We start from the raw sequence: 19,855 nt of genomic DNA on the forward strand, positions 1-19,855 counted from the left end.
TAAAATTATATGTTCTTGTTTAGAAATAAGGACACCCGCTGTGCACCCACTGTTTGTACCTGGAGATAAAGCAGTCACATGGAATACACTCCTTGGCATGTCCCTCTTTCTTCTGGCCTGAGTTAGAGGGAAGAGTAGCCTTAAAAAAAATAAAATAAAAATATTTTAAAAAATTTGTGATCTACTGAAGATTTTTTCTGTTTTTGTTTGGAGAAGTATATTCCAACTTTCTGTTTCAAGCAGTGGAGGGGTACAGCTTCCAAATGGAGTTTTTACAGCAATTGCAATGTTGAAACTCCAGCCACATGTATGGTCCAGGTGATCTCTGCTCCAATACGAATCTAGTTTTCCACTTCTTCATTATTTTAATGGCTTTCTGATAACTTGGCTCCAAAGGACCTAATTCTCTGAAATTAAAAACACCTTCTTTTTATTGTTATATTTTAATTAAGTATTTTTATAGTGTAGTAAATGAATGGGGATTTCTGGTTATTAGCATGCTATATTCTCCCTCTCTCATGTGTGACAAGGCAGATTTAGCATCAAGTGCTTTGTTGGATCAGAGCAACAGAGTACAAGTGGAATTGATGGCTATGGAAAAAAAAAAAAAAGTCATAATGTTTATTGCTAAAACCTTAAACAAAATCAGTTATTTGCCTGTGGTCCATTTTTAACCACCCAGACACCTATATAATTTTGTCAGTTGTCAAATGCTGGTGGCTCCCCAACCTCAAGTCATAAGAAATATGACAATCAAGGATCTGAGAGCTCATGTGCTAGATCCAGATGGTGATCATGTATACAACTGGGGATATTTATTGTCTTTGAACAGCCTAAAATTTAATGTTGTAGAGAGGAGACTGAGTGTTGTTTCTTGTGATCATGAAATTCATAGAATCGTAAAATGGTTTGAGTTGGAAGGAGCCTTAAAGATCATCTAGTTCCAACCCCCCTGCATGTGCAGGGACACCTCCCACTAGATCAGGTTGCTCAGAGCCCCATCCAACCTGGCCTTGAAAGCTTCCAGAGATGGGACTTCCACAACTTCCCTGGGCAACCTGTTCTAGTGTCTCACCACCCTCACACAAAAGAATTTCTTCCTAATATCTAACCTAAGTCTCCCTTCTTCCTGTTTGGATCCATTACCACTACCTTCAGATCCTTCAGCTGGTCACAAACCTGCCCTTCTCCTACAGGGGGAAGATCTTCCTTTTCACAATCCATGCCTTCACCTTCTCTAAATGGGCTGGTGTGACCAGAGCCTTTTCCAGTGAAGAATGAGGCAAAGTAGTCGTTGAGTGGCTCAGCCTTCTCTATGTCCTGCATGGCCAGGTCTCCAGTTCCCTTCTGAAGTGGGGCCAGAGTTTTCCTCATCTTCCTCTTATTGATGACATATCTGTAGAAAACTTTCTTGTTCTTAACATTCCTGGCCAGGTCCAACTCTAACTGTGCTTTGACCTTCCTTACCTCATCCCTTGCTTCTCTGACAATTTGTCTGTACTCCCCCCAGGATACCTGTCCTTGCTTCCACTCTCTGTATACCTTTTTTCATATTTAACTGTGTCAAGAAGCTCCTTGCTTATCCATATGGGCCTCACGGCTCTCCTGGCTGCCTTCTTTGTTGGGATACATAGCTTCCGGGCATGGAGGAAGTGATCCATGAATATGGACCAGCTTTCCTGGGCCCCCATTCCTTACAGGGCTTTGTCCCATGGTACCCTACCAAACAAATCCTTGAAGAGACCAAAATCTGCTCCCTTGAAGTCGAGGGTGGTGAGCTTACTTCTTTCCTTGTTGTGGTCACTACAGCCTAGTCTCCCATTAAGTTTTACATCATCAACCATGTTCTCTGTTGGTGAGAAGAGGATGCAGCATAGCACCTTTTCTTGTTGGTTCCTCTGCCATTTGGAGGAGGAAATTTTCATCAATGCACTCCAGGAACTTCCTGGATTGCTGGTGTTGTGTTGTGTTTTCCCTCCAGCAGATATCAGGATGGTTGAAATACCCCATGAGGACCAGGGCCTTTGAGTGCAAAGTTGCTCCTATCTGCCTGTAGAGGACCTCATCTGCTCGGCCATCCTGGTCTGGTGGTCTGTAGCAGACCCTCACTATGACATCTCCTGCCCCTGTCTTTCCTCTAACCCTGACCCATAAGATTTCAGCTGACTCCTCTGCCATCCCTGGGTGGAGCTCCATGGACTCCAGCTGGTCATTGATATAGAGGGCAACACCCCCTCCTCTTCTGCTCTGCATGTCCTTCCTAAAGAGCTTATACCCAACCATCTCTACAGTCCAGTCATAGGAGTCATCCCACGGCGTCGCAGTGGTACCAGTAACATCGTAGCCCTTCAGGCATGAACACATCTGCAGTTACGCCTGTTTATTCCATATGCTCCATGCATTCACATTTAAGATGGGTCCCCTTTGATGCAGTTGTGCTGGTAGGGATAACATTTTGCAGGTCAGATGCTTTTCTGGTGGCCTGCAATCCTCCTACAGGCCCAAGGCATATGTTATTGGCTCTGTTCTCAATTTACAGCACTGCAGCTCATTTGAAGCCTACATCTTTCAGTGCTGCCCTCACAAAGTATCTGAGAACTCTTCAGAGATTACTGTGGTAAAGCCTGGGAAATAAAAGTCTGTAGTTGCCCTAACAGTGTGCTGTGACCACGTGCCAGGTGCCTGAAAAAGTGTTCATTGACTTCTAGAGATTGGAGTCTAGAGACTGGGGCTTTCAGTTTTTCTTTTACATTCTCTTGAAATAGTTACCCATCTGTAACCACATGGGAATTCAGCCTGGTTCAGTGTGACAATGTTGCTGAAGCATAAGACAAATTTTTACAGGATATAGAAAAAAAATTTGCTCTCAGAGAAGAGCCTTGTTGATTTTTGTCTGCTGAATGTTGTATTTGTTCATGCTAAAAGGCTAGAGAGTTAGTAAAATCATTCTCAAAAACAGAGGTAAATTGATGTCTGATGTAACCCCTGGACTTTCTAGTTTTCCATGTAATTATCTTTTAATAAATATTAGATTTGAAATAGAAAGGAAATGAAGGAAAATAGAATAACGTGAAACTATTTTGGTTTGTCTGAGGAGAAACTTATTTATTAAACATACTGTTCTGTACACAGCCAAATAACTATGTAGCTGCAGCCTGATAAAAGTAGGAGGAAATGTACATTTTCAAGATGTAGTTGATGGGCTGAAAGCATGTACTCAAGCAGCATTTGAAGCAAAGTTTTGTGAGTTTATAACACCTTCCTGGAAAAGAGGATGGAATTGAACCCAGACATCTTAGTGAGAAGTTTCTTTTTCCACTTTATACACATGCAAAGTGGATTGTTACCATTGCATTGTCCCAAAATATAGTATTCCACTGTTCTGCCCCCAAAATAAGAAAGAGAGACCATTGCTGTGAAGACTTTTGCAAAAAATACTTTATCTTCCTATGCCACTTCACAGAATGATCTGGGCTGGAAGGAACTCCAGAAGTTCCCTTGTTGGGCCACTTGCTCAAAGCAGAGTCAACACTGAATTTAGATGAGTTTGGTTAAGGCCTTTTACAGTCAGGTGGAAATAGGACAACCTGTCTTAGGCTTATTTATACTCTATAGCTAGTTACAGAAATTTATTTTTTTAATACTGTGGAATTTTTGATGATGAGATTGTAAAGATAATTTTATCTATATATTTTTTTATATTTGTTTACGTTTGCTTTTTAGTCTTTACATACTTAAAAATTCCTAATCAGGATTTTTTTTGTTGTGATGCTACTTGGGTCTTGGGTACAGATACACCAATGAGACAGAACCCATTGAAATTGCTGATAAATTTTAAATGAAGTCTAGAATCCTTACTGTGTCTCCACCTCTGTCTGCCACTTGTTCATACTACAGGTACCTCAGGGTGTCACTGTGCATTCACTAGTTTTGTGCAAGCCTGTGCAGGTCAGAACAGCTGGTATCTTCTCCTTGATAAGCTTGAGAAATTCCTGGAGTACTTGAGCTTCTGGTTCTTCTCTTGATTAGCCATTTACATTTCAATTCTAGCACTGTCAATCCTTATGTATCAGGCCAAATAGCTTCAATATGCTAATTAATTTATCTGATTTCTAAAAAGTAGCAGTTACAATTTCTTGTTGTCTTGAGAATTATATTAATGGTCTCATACTCCTAAAAATACTTGGTTTTTCCAGATCATGATTGACTTAATGGTTCCTGTAACAGCTATATGGTGATCCCCGAAACATCTATAGCTTCACTAAGCCAAAACTTAGTATGATTTGTGCAGGAGTGTCAGCACTGAAAGGGATTCAGTTGAGTGATGGATTGATTGGATTAATTGAACTTCTCTTGCTTCCCTTCTACATGTTTTCTGATTCTCTTTAAGCACTTGCTATGAATGCTAAAATACACATTAGGATGAATCACATCTTGCACCTTTGTCTGTAATTAGTAGATCATTGTTTCTGAAACTGTGAGTTCTGAATAGTCATTAGAGAACCAAACTTACATTTGTCTGCTTGTTAACAGCCTTTTTCATCACTAGGTCTTTAAAAACTCTACATGGAAGGCTGGTTTTATGACCTCTATTTTAGCAGTTGGGAATACTGAGGCACTGTGATATATCATGTGTCATGATCACTGAGCAAACCAATGGCAGAGCCAGAAGCTGAACCAGAATATCTAAATGCAAGTCCTGGACCCTGCATCTTCTCGATGTGGCATCTCTCTCCCTTTCTCTTTATTTGAATAGAAGGTAGCCATGATTGTAGAGGAGAAAAAAAACCCAGTTTGGAAAAGGATGCGAGACATTTTTTTTAAAAACACTCACAGAATCAGGATAGAGCATTCATCAGCCTCTCAGGAGCAGAAAAAAATTGCAACATCCAGGTGCACAGACCAAATTAAAATCTGTTATTTATTTATACTGTTGAGTGTCTAGACATCCTTGTCAGAAACCAGGCTATTAAGCAGTGTCACTTGAGGCAGGCCTGTTCAAGACTAAACATTCAATTCAGATTAATTTTTTTAGAAGATTTCAGACAATGTTTCTCATTTAAAGTAATTGTAAACCCACCTGGGTTTTCAGCACGACTTACATTTCTGTTTGATTTTCTAAAAGAGAAATGGATACAAAATAAAGGGGCTGATCGTCTGAATCATATTCAAAAGAAGTAATTCATTAAGCACATGAAATTTGAATTTTGAAAGTGATGTGGCTTTTCTGAGACCAAATAATGTATTTATATAGAGAGAACCAAGCAGAAAAGTTCTCAAAATCACCTTGGAATGACTATCATACCAAAATGCATTATAATATTGGGACCTACATTGCAGTCATAGCTTCAGCGATCTTCATCTGTTAAAAATCTATCAAGAATGTAATTATATTCCTGACCTCTACTTGTGTACAGCAGCTACAGTGACCTTGTGTTTTAGAGGAAGCTGTAGGACTTTATTTCATTTCCAATGAAGCATTAAAAAACTCCTGAATTCAATGCACATATGCCTAGTGAGGTCTATCCACAACACAAAATGACCGTTAAGGGGTAGTTAGGAGATAGCTACCTTTCTTGCATCCACATTTAGTCTCTGAAGCCAGTTGCACTTAGATGACACACAGGTAAGGGACGTAAGGGACCTGTTGCTTGTTCACAATGTTTTCCTTTTGCAATCCTTTTCTTTTGCCAACTGCAGCAATGACACCAAAGTGAGTCTGGACTGAGTCCCAGAGCTCTTCTTCAGAAGTTTAGTAAACCCTTCCTGTATTTGGACCTTTGAGACAGCCTTTTGGATTTCTGGCCTCTTCAACTCTCACTTAAGTTTCAGAAAGATTCACCTGCTCCTCATAGAAAAGGTTTCTGGCATAGAAAAAATTATTTTCTTCCTTTGTGAACACTGGTGTTAAGGATTTGTGTGGCTTCTCTGCCATGGCCCGTTCTTCTCTGTATGCTCCTTTGATCACCAGTTGTGCTACAGACTTTCTGGCTTTCTGAAGGATGTCTTTTTATTTATAATCTCTTTTACTTACCACATACGTTTAGTCTTTTATTCTCAAGTGGAATTAGTTTTACAAAACACCAGATGTACCTTCACTATGGGAATTTTCAGCTTAATTCTGATGAGGTAGATTAGTCTTGAAGAGAAGATGTTTACAAGCACTTTTGAAATACTCCTTTGGCAAATGGACAAAGTTATAGGCTGGTAATGCTGCAATGCTATGCTTGTGTATAGAAGAGTCTCTTATCATCTGGGGTCTGCTGATGAGGAACAGAATTGTGGACAAAGAGCCACAGGTTCAAAGGTTGCTGCAGACTGGGAAGTGAGCTGGTAAACCATTTACTAATGACTTGCCAAAACTACTCATAGCTCCATCTTTTTATTGTCCTCTTAGAAAAAAAACAAAACAACAGACATTCCTTTCTTCCTGCTGTGACTGTTTTTGCCCTTTGAGTGTGGCCACAAACTGTTGATTGCAGCAGGGGGTTTCAGCACTGTTTCCATGCCTTCCTCACACTCACTATGACTTCTTTTCCTCCAATTCAGTTACAAGCCGTATGTCTTAATTTGTAATCCTGCTTAATTTAGGTGTTGCAGTCTTTTCCAGTGCGTAAGTCTGGCTTTCCCATAAATTTCCATAAGCTCTCTTCTGAATCTGTTCCTTACAGGAGTCACAGCAGCTGTGTTGCTGGAATGAAAAGGAAGCAGTAAAAGGAATAGCCTGCATTACCCAGGAGCCAACAGAGGGAAGAGAAGCTTCAAAGCTAAAAACATATTTTTGAGTGAATGGTTTTTAAGTAGGAGCTTCTTCCCTGGGATAAAAGTTACTTATTTTGCAAATTTCTTCAAGTAAGACATGAAACAAGGCTGATATGAATGAGATGCTTATGTGCTTGCTGCCTAGAAGCTGAACTCTGGTTCTCTAGTTCTGGCATGTAACATGACTTCAGGTCAGGTTTCCAAATCTACTTTGTTTCCACTAGTTTAAATGCTTGAAATGCCACCTGAATATCTGTCAAATACAGAGTAGAGGTCAATCTGTAGAGCACTGGCTATTGGAAGGATTTGCAGAGTGATGCTCATGTACCATTAGTGGTACAGCTCAAAGTTATGTTCCAATAACTTTTGAGTAGTAATTGCATTATGCCCCTGACTGGGGCAGTGACTGGTGTTGTTATCACCACCTGAATGAACTGTGTGCACAAACTGTAGGATGGCAAGGCTTTGGTAGTAATGGAAAGACAGCAGTAGTGAAACATTTTCTGTGTTGTTTATGGGGTTTATAAGCAGTTAAGGAGCAAAAAAGTTAGATACTGTGAAAGAAATAATGCTTTTATATTATTTGAAATATTCGGTCTAATTAATATTTAGTCTAACAGCATGCTGCTTCTCTGATGCTGCTGTGTCAAAAAGAGGGCACAGGATTTCACAGTTCATGGATTTGTTTAGGATGGAAGTTAAGGGAAATAACAAATCCATGAATCCATGAGAGAAATAACAAATCCTCTGCAGAGGGATCTGGACAGGCTTGATCAATGGGCCAAGGCTAATTGTATGAGTTTCAGTAAGGCCAAATGTTGGGTCCTGCACTTTGGCCACAAAAACCCCAGCAGTGCTACAGGCTTGGGGAGGAGTGGCTGGAGAGCTGCCCAGCAGAGAGGGACTTGGGGGTGTTGATTGACAGCTGGCTGAACATGAGCCAGCAGTGTGCCCAGGTGGCCAAGAAGGCCATCAGCATCCTGGCCTGCATCAGGAGTAGTGTGACCAGCTATTCCTAGGATAAAATACTAGAGACTAGAGACATCCATGCTCATCCCACTGTATGGACCTGAAATTCTGAATTCAAATGCAGTGCCTCTTCTGGTTGCTCAGCCTATGCTTCCTGCATTTGTCTTGGAGACATTGTGATGCATATGAATGTTTTGCATACAGAGAGTTAAAAAAGAAATTGCTTCAGAAGTGAATATATTTTTATGGTCCAGCTATACAATTATAATTAACTTTTATATTTCTTGAAAAAGGTGGTAATTTTAAATTACCTTAGTTTTGTGTTGCTGGAAGGTTCTTAAAAAAAATAGAACAACCAGCATTGGACTAAGCTAGTTTTACAGAACTGGATATTCTGAGGAAAATACTGCAGCTGCAACATCCTTATCACTTATTGTACAGCAAGAGATATTGTTCCTGCCTGACTTCACAATGTATGTAATTGCTGATGTATATTAATAAAGTATATTAATGGTTGATTAAAGCTGCAAAGTGAAATTCTCAAGTGATAGGAAACACAGAAATTATTGGTGTGGCTGACACTGAACCACTTTATGTATGATCTTACTACTATGTTTTGCCCTCCAGAAACTTGCAAAACTGATTCTGTTGCCACTGTTAAATATGTATCGTGACACTGGTAACTGATGTTGCACATTTTTTGCAAGGTGAAGCACAGAGATATATTTCAAACAAAACTTAAAGAAAGTCCAAATATTTTTAGGTTGTGGACATTGCTCAGGGCTGACGTCTCACCTTTTCTGAGGTGATCCAGATCACAAATCAAGGAGAGTTTGTGATTGTGAGGCTGGGCTCCACATGAAAAGGGCCTGGAGCCTTCTCAAGGACTGATGACGACAGATGTAGGTGGTCAAAAAATGGATTGCTGAAAATCTGTGTACTAAAATGCAGTTAGAGGTCTAGACCTCTTTAGACTTTTGAGGCAGTTTTCATTTAAAAAAAAATAAATTAGGGAATGGGTTTTATTTTTCTGTGTTTGCAGGTAAACAAGATAAAGTTTACTATACCATTCACCTGAGAGTTTTTTGACCTTCAAAGAAATGTATCCTTTGTAGCAAATAACAAGTTTTTGCTTGCAGCTATTGGAAATACATTTGGAACTCCAGCAAAACTGATATGAAGCATGAAGTGATGGGTTAATAAATTGGCTGCAAGTGAATAAGCTTCACAAGGACAGGCGGATACAGTGTCCATATTAATAGCCACCCTTCCTGTGAACAAGCAGAGTGAATGTTGTGCATATGGGGGAAAGAAAATATGGTGGTATTTTCCATTTTTTGTATCATGTTAATGAAAATAGCACAATAAATATTCCAGATTGCAGATGGGTGTTGCAAGCAAGACAATAAACAATAGCTGTTCTGTTTACTTGCAGTAGGAAGGACATAAAAACATCTTGACTGTTTCAGTTTTATCAAAGAACCAGTTATTTTCAGTCTTAGTGCAAAGAAAAGTTTATTGGGTTTTATCAAATGTGTTCCCATTTGTTGCAAACAATAAGCATTCATTACTTGACAAATTGACAGTATTTCTAACAATAAATTGAAGAATAATATGTAAAACAGTTCATAGGAAATATGTTTAAGTAGACTAGAATTTGTTATTTTGCATGTATCTTTAAATCTAAAATGCATAATTCTATGGTTCACACAGAGCGAAGCAAATTTTATTCTATTTGTTTTCTTCCCCTTCTTCCTCTAAATATTCTAGAATATTTTATATAATACTGAAGATATAAAGGTGGAGTTTTTTTCTTAGCAGTATGTAGGAAGAAACTAACTATTGAATGGCTGAGATTCAGTATTCATCCAATACATTCCTAATTTAGGATTTCTTTTTAATAATCTGGAATTTATTTTTTGTTTTGTTTTAATCACATGTTGTAAAACACTAGTGAAACTTGTAATTTTGTTAACATTGTTTCCGTGGTCCATATGCAATTGTATTGCTAATAAGGTTCTACTGACTGGAGTATACAATTACTCAGCAGTGGTGAAGCCTGCCTCTGTATCTAGAAGATCGACTGAATTTGCATATGAAGCTGTATTAAACTGCCTTTGAAAATCTTGATTCTTGTAGCTTTAAAAGTCAAGCGGAAATTATTTTAGAGCTTTTGCAAGTTACATAGTACTTCCATTTTTGGTAGAGTATTGTTTCTCATAACATTTGGCATTTTAGGTTCTTTTATTGGCTGAACTGTGGAATCAAAATTAAGGCATTCATATATCTAAGAAAACTGTACAGGATCATTGCACTTTTGGCAGTGAAATTGTAGCTTGATACAGCTGTCTTTTTTTTTTGGAATTAGTGACTGGGCATCACTATTATTTCTTTTTAAAAGAGACAAAATTTGATCAAGCTGAAGGAGATTTGGAGGCACTTGTGTTTTTTGGAGAGATACTCACTCCTATTTGGTCCAAGAAAATGAATAATAAAATCACTATGCTGCTTGTCCATCTAGGGTTAGGTGAAGACTTAGAACTAATTTCTATAAATCTCTAATGAATATGATGCTTACACAAAGACCTTTCTGTTTGTGATCATAAGAACTGCTGATGTGATGCTTTAGGAATGCATAGTCTTACTGATTTGTTTTTTTCAGATCTGGTCTCTACAAAATCTACTGTAGGCTTGCTATGTTTGGTTGGATGGTGATTTTTTTTAAATCCTGAAATAAAAATGCAATAATATATTGTGGGAGAGGGGCGTCTCCTCCAAACTGGCTATGTTCAACTTCTCTCAGTGACTGCACCACTTTTTTTTTCAAGGTGAATGAGAGCCAGTGGGAACCTTGCAGATGAATTTAAAATAAAACTGTTATCTTATTTAGAATCTACGTGATTTGTAGGCAGCTAAATGCGCTTACATTTGCCACATTCCCTCTGTTTTGTGAAATTCTCATCACGTAATTGTTTTACTTAACAAGACAGGCCTCGAATAAGTAAAAATCAAAACAAAAAAAATCCTTTCTGATCTTTCAGTAATCTATGCCATGGAGACTTAGGCCAGAGGCTCTCTATTTGTGTTTATTAACCCCTAATGGATCCTTTCCTCCATCAAATTTGGCCTACAGCTTTCTAACACATACCAGCTTCTAATGTATTCACACTTTCATCTTTGTTTCTTCATGATGTGAAAAAGAACTTCTTGTCTGTCCTGAATGTTGAGTGGGGTAGTTTCATTTGATACCATCTTGTATTAGAAGAGAAACATCTGTGTGTATACGTTATTCATCTTCTTGCTAATCCCAATTTTGTAGTCTTGTATCTGGCTTACAGGCCAAGAACACTTAATCAGCTTGTTTCTTGCACCAAACTTGCTTCACGCTTCAGATCATCTAACTTCTCTTTCTCTCATCCCTTTTTCATTTCTTTTATCTCTCTCTTTAAAATGAGAAGAACAGAACTACACAGAGGGTTCATTGTAGTGTGTGCCTCATGAGTTAATAAAATCTGTGATTTATGAAGATGGTCTGTCCTCCCTTCTTCTCCTAGTAATTTCTAGCCTTCTATTTACTTTCTAAACTAACTTATCTGAAGTTTTTATAGTATTATTCTAACCCCAAGATCTTGTTCCTGAATCATGTCAGTTCTGAGTCCATTTATTTATGAGAATGTTGAAAAGTACAGGCCCCAAGGATACTTTTAACTCTTCAAAAGGAAATTGATAGACGTAGATGTGTATGCACCATGTGGCTTTGTTCACCTGACTATGAATGATTCACAGGGCAATTTTAACTGAAAAACAGTACATTGATATAAAACCTACAGCAAAAATATCTGTTACAGGTGGAGCATAAATACTATTGAGTATTGCAATGAAGTAAGCTACCAATGCAAATAACTTTAAAATGGCATTTTGCCAAATCAAGCCTTACAATTTTTTCTTAATAGTGAGAATCTCCCCCTCCTCTCCTAAAGAGAAACAGTGTAGTCATAGGAAAAATTGGTGAATGAATTGGTGTTGCTGAAGGAAAAATGAGAGCATCAATGCATTTGAGACTTTTTGGCTTAAAACTAGACTAATGGGAAAATGTAGAGAGGTTAAGTAGTAGGAGTGATGAAAGATTTATTGAACTCAGTTCATCTGGAAAGATGAATAGAATAGAATTAGGAGGCCTACCATATTTTCAATTAATTAGACGCATAGTACTTAATTTTCAAGTACTAATTCAATGGAAATATCACCGTATTCAAAGAAAGAGGCAAACAGACTTAAAGGTCCTCTCTGTTCCTTTGAGACTGGGAACAGACACCTGCTGGTATGATCCAACACTTACATGAAGGAATATTGAATGTGAGATGAAGATGTTGCTAACAAAGACTGGGAATCTGAAGTTTTAAATTTTTGTGGTGAGAAAAAAGCTGAGCAAATGTGTTTCCCACTCCCCTACACATCAGAAAGACCAGTACTGATCACTTGTGAGTGTCAGCATTTCTCAAAGTTGTGTTTTGATTTGGTTTGGGTTGTTTTTTTGATTGTTTGCTTTATAAATTGTTCTCTCTTCTCTGTTTCTTAAATTGATTACTTCCTCTTTCTCTATAGGTACTTCTTTGGATTTTCAAACTGGTACTAGTACTCCTTTCCATATTGCATGAGAAATCCAGAATAAGCCCCGTTGGAATCTGCCTTCTCTTCATAGCTCAGTTCCTTGTGTGCTTTCCTTATTACTTGCTTGTCCCTCGACCCCATTTGATGATTGATTTGAGCTTTTAACTCAGCCTTAAAATGCTTGTACCTTCTCCACTCAGAGCCAGACTTAATCTTCCCTCTATGGTTGGAGTGCACGTGGCCTTTATCATTATATTTTTCTTGTAGCCTTTCCACAAAGGGAGATTTTGTTCCACTGTAAGGTCTTATGTTGTTTTTCTCCTTGCTATGACTGACTTGATAATATCCCAAGGTTCAGGGTCATACAGTGCTAAGCATATTGCAGAAATGTGCAGTAATGACAAAGATGGTTTCTGTTGCAGATATTACAGCCTTTTTACAGTAGGTCTCCCACATTTGATTCTGAGGTTGCAATTTCCTTTTCTTCTGTTTATCTACTTATTTGATAGTCTTATTATCTGTATAAGCTCATCTTATAATGGGAACTTTTTTGATTATTTTAATGTAACTATGAAGATAGCAGGCTCAGTAATAGGATGATGTTTAATTAAAATAATTGATGAACTTGAGCAAAATTTGCTTGGATAGTTTTTGAGAGCTACTTCTCTGATCCATCGGGCCCACCCAGCTCATTAAGTTACCATTGATCATTTGTAGAAGAGTTGTCTGCTAAAGATTGGGACATACTTTGAAGTTTGTGTTGTAAAGAAAAATTTATTTACTCCCCATTAATGACTTTCTTTTGTGGGGCTAAGGCAGCTATACAGTGTCACTAGTCTAGAGTCCTGTGTAAGCCCAACTGAGCAGGAGTTTAGGAAGGAGTGCACAATTCTTGACACTATACTTTAAAAAATAGTTTTTCTCTCCAGCTACTGATTCCATCTATAGAAAAAAGTCTTTGGAAAATAAGCCAAGAGTTAATGCTACCTGGGTAGTCTATCAAAAGGAGCTGCTGATTTGCTATAGGAATGTGTATGTTACACATATGTTCAAGGAAAGGAGTGCATTATGTTCTTGTGTGTCTCTAGGAATCCGAAAGGACCGCAGAGGGGGGCGAACAATGAAACAAAAACGTCAAAGAGAAGAGCAGGATTCCAGGAATGGGGAGCCTTCTTCTACAGAGCTGCGAGCTCCCACCCTCTGGACAAGTCCACTGGTGGTTAAACATAACAAGAAGAACAGTCCAGCCCTGTCCCTGACAGCAGAACAGATGGTCAGTGCCCTTCTGGAAGCTGAGCCACCCTTAGTGTATTCTGAATATGACCCAAATAGACCATTCAATGAAGCCTCTATGATGACCCTGTTGACCAACCTTGCAGACAGAGAATTAGTACACATGATCAACTGGGCAAAGAGAGTTCCAGGTAAGGAAAAAACAAAACCCAGTGGACTATAAAAGCCTCTACATGACAAATCCATAGAAAAAAAGACATACCACTTTTCACACTACATGTTCTAATTTCATGCAAATTGTTAACTTAATTATAAATACATAAAAATCACAAATTTAATGTTCTATGGTTTGATAAAAACTATAGTGCAATGTAAGTGACCTTTGAAGAAAGATTTATTCAATGTATTTCCCCACACTACATAATGTTCAACAGCTTTTTTGATGATTACTGAAAGTAAAATCTAAATAATTTGATATAATCAAATTATGTTAATTATTTAGATCCTTTTGAAAAAAAGGGTTACTCTCTTTTCTGTTATGTAAGCCATATATTCAGCATTGATATTGAACCTATAAGCATAAGTATTATTTGTTTAATTGCCAGTTCATCTTTTCAACCATGAATTATAGATCTTCCATGAGTTTGGGGTCTGAAAAACAGAGCCAGAATAACAATTTTATAGGATTATTTTTTCCACTGGAACTAGATGTTTTTCTCTTTAGCATTTGGTTGTTGAGCTATGACCAAGCTATAACAGCACACATGGTAATTCATACTTTATCATTCATTGGGATTGTGTGGTCTGTTACATTTAAAATTATGTAGCTGCTTTATGAAGGGATGTTAAAGAACAGTACCACAGCTCTCACTCACACAGTGCATTAGCTCAACAACATTACACCCTGGTTATGCCGTTTTTCTGTTTTCCTTCATTTAAGCTTGGCAAGATTCTTCCTGGTAAATCAATAACCCATAAAATCTGAGACTTTTCCAGTCCTCATGGGTTCCCTTTTTACCACTTTTCACATGTCACTTTGTGGGTTCCAGCTATGATCAATGAGAACCTGTGTGTGTTTCATTTCTCATCGTATCTTATAAGAAATCACGTGAGAATTTTATTCTTGACAAAGTCACAGCAGTTAAAGCCTAATCCACAGTCTGTTCAAGTCAAGGGTGGGTTCCCCTGTAAATGTAAGTATGCTTTGGATCATGAATTTACAAAGTGCTTGTTAAAAATGAACGTATGGCCATAGTTTAAAGCTATTCACTATCCGAACTAAATCAAAGTGACTTTTCTACTGATTTTAGAGATATAATTAACCTAAGTCTATTAAAATCTGTTAATTTACATTCAAAATGAATCTACCACATTCTAAAGTAATTATGTTCAACTGGAAACAATTTTCTTCTATGACATTTGATTTTGATAGTTAATATAATGAAAATGTGTTCAGATACAAAGCGATGCTGTTAGGAAACTTGTGTCTGTTTTTTATTCAGCAATCTCTCTAAAAATGCTTGTCACAAAATGATTATATCTGGTGAAGATCAAAAAACTGCCTCATTTACAAAAAGGATCTTTTATTTCCTCAACAAGTGTCTGAAATTGGAAAATCAAATGTACAAGTTTATCAACTATTTGTATATATCCAAAATATTTTACATTTAAATAAATTTGCCTGTAATTTGCTAAAACGGCTCCTAAGGAGAAAATAAGCCAAATTACTCTATGTATACCCATTACTAAGTACTCTAACAGGTGAGGTTTGTTATAAAACTGGTGAACTTTTGGTTAAAAAAACAAAAAATCCCTTGTCAGTCATAGTTTGATCTATTAGGTAATGTACAGACAATCATGCGAAAGGAAAGCCCTAAAGCAGGAGAGAGAGAAGATGAATGGTTTGGGGATTCTGAAAGTGCTGGACACCTAGCTAGTTCTTGGTGTTGTGTCTTCGATGATGGTATGCGTGACTAAAAGCAGGAAGTACTTTAGAAAGTTGATTTAAAAGAATTCAGGGCCAATTGTTTAGCTACCTCTAAAATTGAGTCCTCTGAGAACACGAGTTTTTGAGCTTGATGGTGAAGTCTTTTTTTTGTTTGTTTGTTTTTTGTTTACTTGTCTGCTTTGATCTCTCATTTCGCCCCTAGAAAAGGTTGAGTTTTCTTAGTGGCTGATTATAATGCTTAGGAGAAAACTAGGGTCTTTGCTTGAGCTGTTTGCCTAAGTTTCCTTCTGCTGGAATGTACTGGCAATAAATGTACATTAGGATAAATGTATGTGGCAATTAAGTCACATTTTCATCTCCAGCATATGTTGCCTTTGAATACTACTTTATTACTAAGAATTATGCAATACTGCTTAATTAGAGAGGATTTTTGTATATTTTATGCACAAACAGAGGAACTGAAAAAAAATTTCTGTTAGGTGAAGTATTTTGTGCAACAGCACTGCAGTATTCTATTATCAGCTAATTTACTGAGGTTTCAAGCTTTAAAATAAAAGGTAAAATAATCTTTTTAGGAAAAATGAGTGTGCTTTTTACCAGTAGAGTAAAGCATTTACAGGAAACAGCCTCTCCTATGCGCACCTCTCAAGCCTTGGAAGCATTGTACAAATTAGTCTAGTGAAATGCGGGCACTTAGCTGACAGAAAACAAGGAACAAGGTCAACAGGAGTGGCTGTGTTGAAAGCATATTTGTTGAGGAGAGAAGAAATTGATATAGTCAGAGCAGAAACATGATGAAGATACAGCTCACAAATAAATGTAAGGACTTTCAGGGACATGTTTGGAGTTTATTTTGTTGCGTAGGCTTTAAAGAAGAGGGAGTGTGTGAAAGCAACTGCTAAAGAAGTTGTTTTGGTCAGCCAGTCTTTCTGATGATGTAAATACGTGGGCATGGAAGAAGAAGCAGCTAATTAGATGTGGATAGAAGTGAATCTATTCTACAAAAAGGAGCAATAAGCATTAGTTTATGATGCAATATGTAGTATAGTGTAGGCAGAGCTCTGTTATAAAGGCATGCTGAGGACAACCTCCAAAATGAGGTATCTCTGCAGACATGCCTGACTGGGAAGGTGAGAACTCATGTAAGTCTTTATTGCAATGTGTTGGGCATTAGCTCAAACTTGCTTAAATTGACTCTGTGGTCATGGTGTTGTTAACAAATTCCTAGGGAAAAGAGAACTTGGAGCAGCTTCTTATGCATAACCTTAAAAAAATATATTCAGTATTTAAATATAACATGATTGTAAATGAGGTCCAGCCTATGACCTAACACCACCACATCAGCTAGACCATGGCACTAAGTACCACATCCAGTCTTTCCTTAAACACCTCCAGGGATGGCAACTCCTCCACATCCCTTGGCAGTCCATTCCAGTGTCTGATTGCCCTTTACGTGAGGAAGCACTTCCTGATATCCAACCTAAACCTCCCCTAGAGAAGCTTCAGGCCATACCCTCTCATCCTGTCATTAATTGCCTGGGAGAAGAGACTTGACTACAGAAGAGACCTGACTACAACCTCCCTTCAGGTAGTTGTAGAGAGTGATAAAGTCCCTCTTGAGTCTCCTCTGCTTTAAGCTAAACAACCCTAGCTCCCTCAGCCCCTTCCTTTAGTCCTTTCGCCAGCCTTGTTGCTCTCCTCTGGACCTGCTCCAGCACCTCAATATCCTTCTTGAAGTGGGGGGCCTAGAACTGCACACAGTACTGGAGGTGAGACTCACCAGTGCTGAGTACAGGGGGAGAATTACATCCCTACTCCTCCTGGCCACACTATTCCTGATACAAGCCCGGATGCCATTGGCCCTCTGGGCCTCCTGGGCACACTGCTGGCTCACGTTTAACCAATTGTCAACCAGTACTCCCAGGTCTCTCTCTGCTGGGCTGCTCTCCAGCCACTCTTCCCTCAGTCTGCAGTGCTGCCTGGGGTTATTGTGGCCAAAGTGCAGGACCCTGCACTTGGTCTTGTTGAATTTCATGTCACTGGCCTCAGCCCATTGACCCAGCCTGTCCAGGTCCCTCTGCAGTGTCTTTCTATCCTCTGGCAGATCAACACTCCCCCCCAGCTTGGTGTCATCAGCAAATTTATTAAGGGTGGACTCAATCCCCTCATCCAGGTTGTCAATAAAGATTTTGAGTAGGACTGGGCCCTGTACTGATCCCTGGGGGACACCGCTGGTCACCAGATGCAACTGGACGCAGCTCCATTCACCAGCACTTTCTGGGCCCAGTCATCCAATTCATAACATGCCAAGTGCATGAAAGCATCTTTTAATTTTCCTTTGAAAACCTGACCACTGATACAAGTGGCTTTGACAGTTTACACACAAAAAAAAATCTTGTACAGTGTTCTGTGACATACAAACAAAAATTCAGGATGCCCCACAGGACTTTCTCTTTACATGGCCTAACGGGGCTTAAGTCCTCCCACATGGTCTCTCTAAGACATCAGTAGCGCCTGCTGATTACCCCAGCCAGCTGGAACAGCAAGGAACAGCAAGCTACTGCACATAAGGTGGGTGGGTGCAAACAGATTGTGAGTGGCTAGACTTTACATATTTATGTAAATTGAGCCTTTTACCATTTAACTGGGACAAATCACTAAAAGTCACATGTAGGTAAGGTATCAAGATAGGTGAATAAGTGTTCTGTTATTTTCTGAAACATTCCTGAAAGATACGGCTTCCTATTTTCTTCTCAGTTTAAGTAACACATAGTACAACCTTCAATCTCATAGAATGCAAATTTTTATTTTAGTGAATTTTCATCATGGTCTTTGATACGATGAGCAAAACCATTACTTTGCTTTTCTGCAGAAATGCTGCCATGTCAAAGGAGTTAATTTCCTCTATTTAATTATTCACTTACTGTATATATAATTTATTACTATATTCTCTAAAGGAAGCTGGTCTTTTCAGTGTAGTGGTCACTATTTTTTGTGCGCTGAAGCTCCTGAGATGGTAAGAGGCACTACAAGCTTATGCAGTGAGTGTGGCTTTAAGGAAATTTAGTTGCAAGGGTGAAGTCTTTGGCACTACTGCTGCAATCTTGTATAACTATTTACTACAAGTAAAGTAGCTGTACAATTTAATAGGTCTAAAATGGTATGCTGGGCATAGAAGCTTTGAAGTTTTGAAATTATTCATGGTGCTGTACTTATTTTATGGCTTCATGAACCGAGGAGATAAACATTTTGGCACTGTTTTTTTTTATTTCAAAGCCACGAAAGTTGCTATTTTCTTGAGATATTGTTTTCCTGTTTAACCTTCTAAACTGCTCTGTTTGTTAAATTGGGAACGATGTGTAAAGAGGCCAACAATAGCCACAATTTTACACTGCACTTCAGTGACACCAGCACTTGGAAAAAAAAAAAAGAAAAAGAAAAAAGAAAAGTTTACTGTGGAAGGAAAGACATCTTATACGAGAGTGGTGTGTGTTAATAACCCTAGATGTCATTAGGTGCACAACAGTTTACAGAGCTTTTAGGTATAGCAATCCTTCTGGCAATAATTTACACTTAGCTTAAAGAAAGGAATGGCTTGCAATTCCTGTGATAATTCCTAATAAACCTTCCAAAATATGTGCTTTACAGTTTCTTCTCCTATGACTAATGGGCTTGCTGTGGAGATTTGTAAAATGTTGTAAAAAACATACCCCTTTGCTTATCTCTTTAACCTGTTGAAGTGATACTCTAACTGCTCCTCTAACTTAATAAGGGTAAAATCGATCTATAAGCAAAAGAGAAGTTATAACAAGCATCTGGATCTTACTTGATGGCTGCTTTTTAGTAATTTGATTTCTGTGAAGTTTCATTAATTACCATGATTTTAAGAGATAAGAATAAGTCCTTTTAGTGGAATAAGGTAATCACTTACCCCTTGAACTTGACCATCAGACTGAGAGGTATCATGCCATAGCATGATTATGCAGAGCAGCAGAGTCAATATTGTTGAATATGAAATAAAAGCTTTCCATCCCTGTGTCTTCTTAGTCTAGGAAACATCTTTGTTATTTCAGGTCTGTATTGTGTAAAACCAAACTAATCCCCTTTTTTGTCCTTCTTCAGCTTTTGGGTGCTGTATGAGACAGATACAGATGTGCAAGTAGCTTTTTTATTTATTATCTATCGAGCTGTCTTTTAGTGCTTTTGTAAAAATTGAGTAATATTTCCTCATGTGGAGAAATTTAAATGAGAGAAAAAGACCAGACCATGTGTCACAATGATTTGCTGGTGAGTGACCAAGGGCAAAATGCTGATTCTAAGGGAGAGGGAGAT

General features: G+C 38.2%; 1 protein-coding gene across 1 annotated transcript in view; it reads left to right on the forward strand.

The window, feature by feature from the left end:
• Window positions 1-19,855, forward strand: part of ESR1 (estrogen receptor 1) — a 162,960-nt gene that overhangs the window by 97,322 nt on the left and 45,783 nt on the right. Inside the window, 1 exon segment of the mRNA XM_051613565.1 lies at window positions 13,431-13,766. Coding sequence (XP_051469525.1) covers window positions 13,431-13,766 — 336 coding nt within the window.

Source organism: Apus apus, chromosome 3, assembly GCF_020740795.1.
Source record: "Apus apus isolate bApuApu2 chromosome 3, bApuApu2.pri.cur, whole genome shotgun sequence".
Classification (NCBI taxonomy): Eukaryota; Metazoa; Chordata; class Aves; order Apodiformes; family Apodidae; genus Apus; species Apus apus.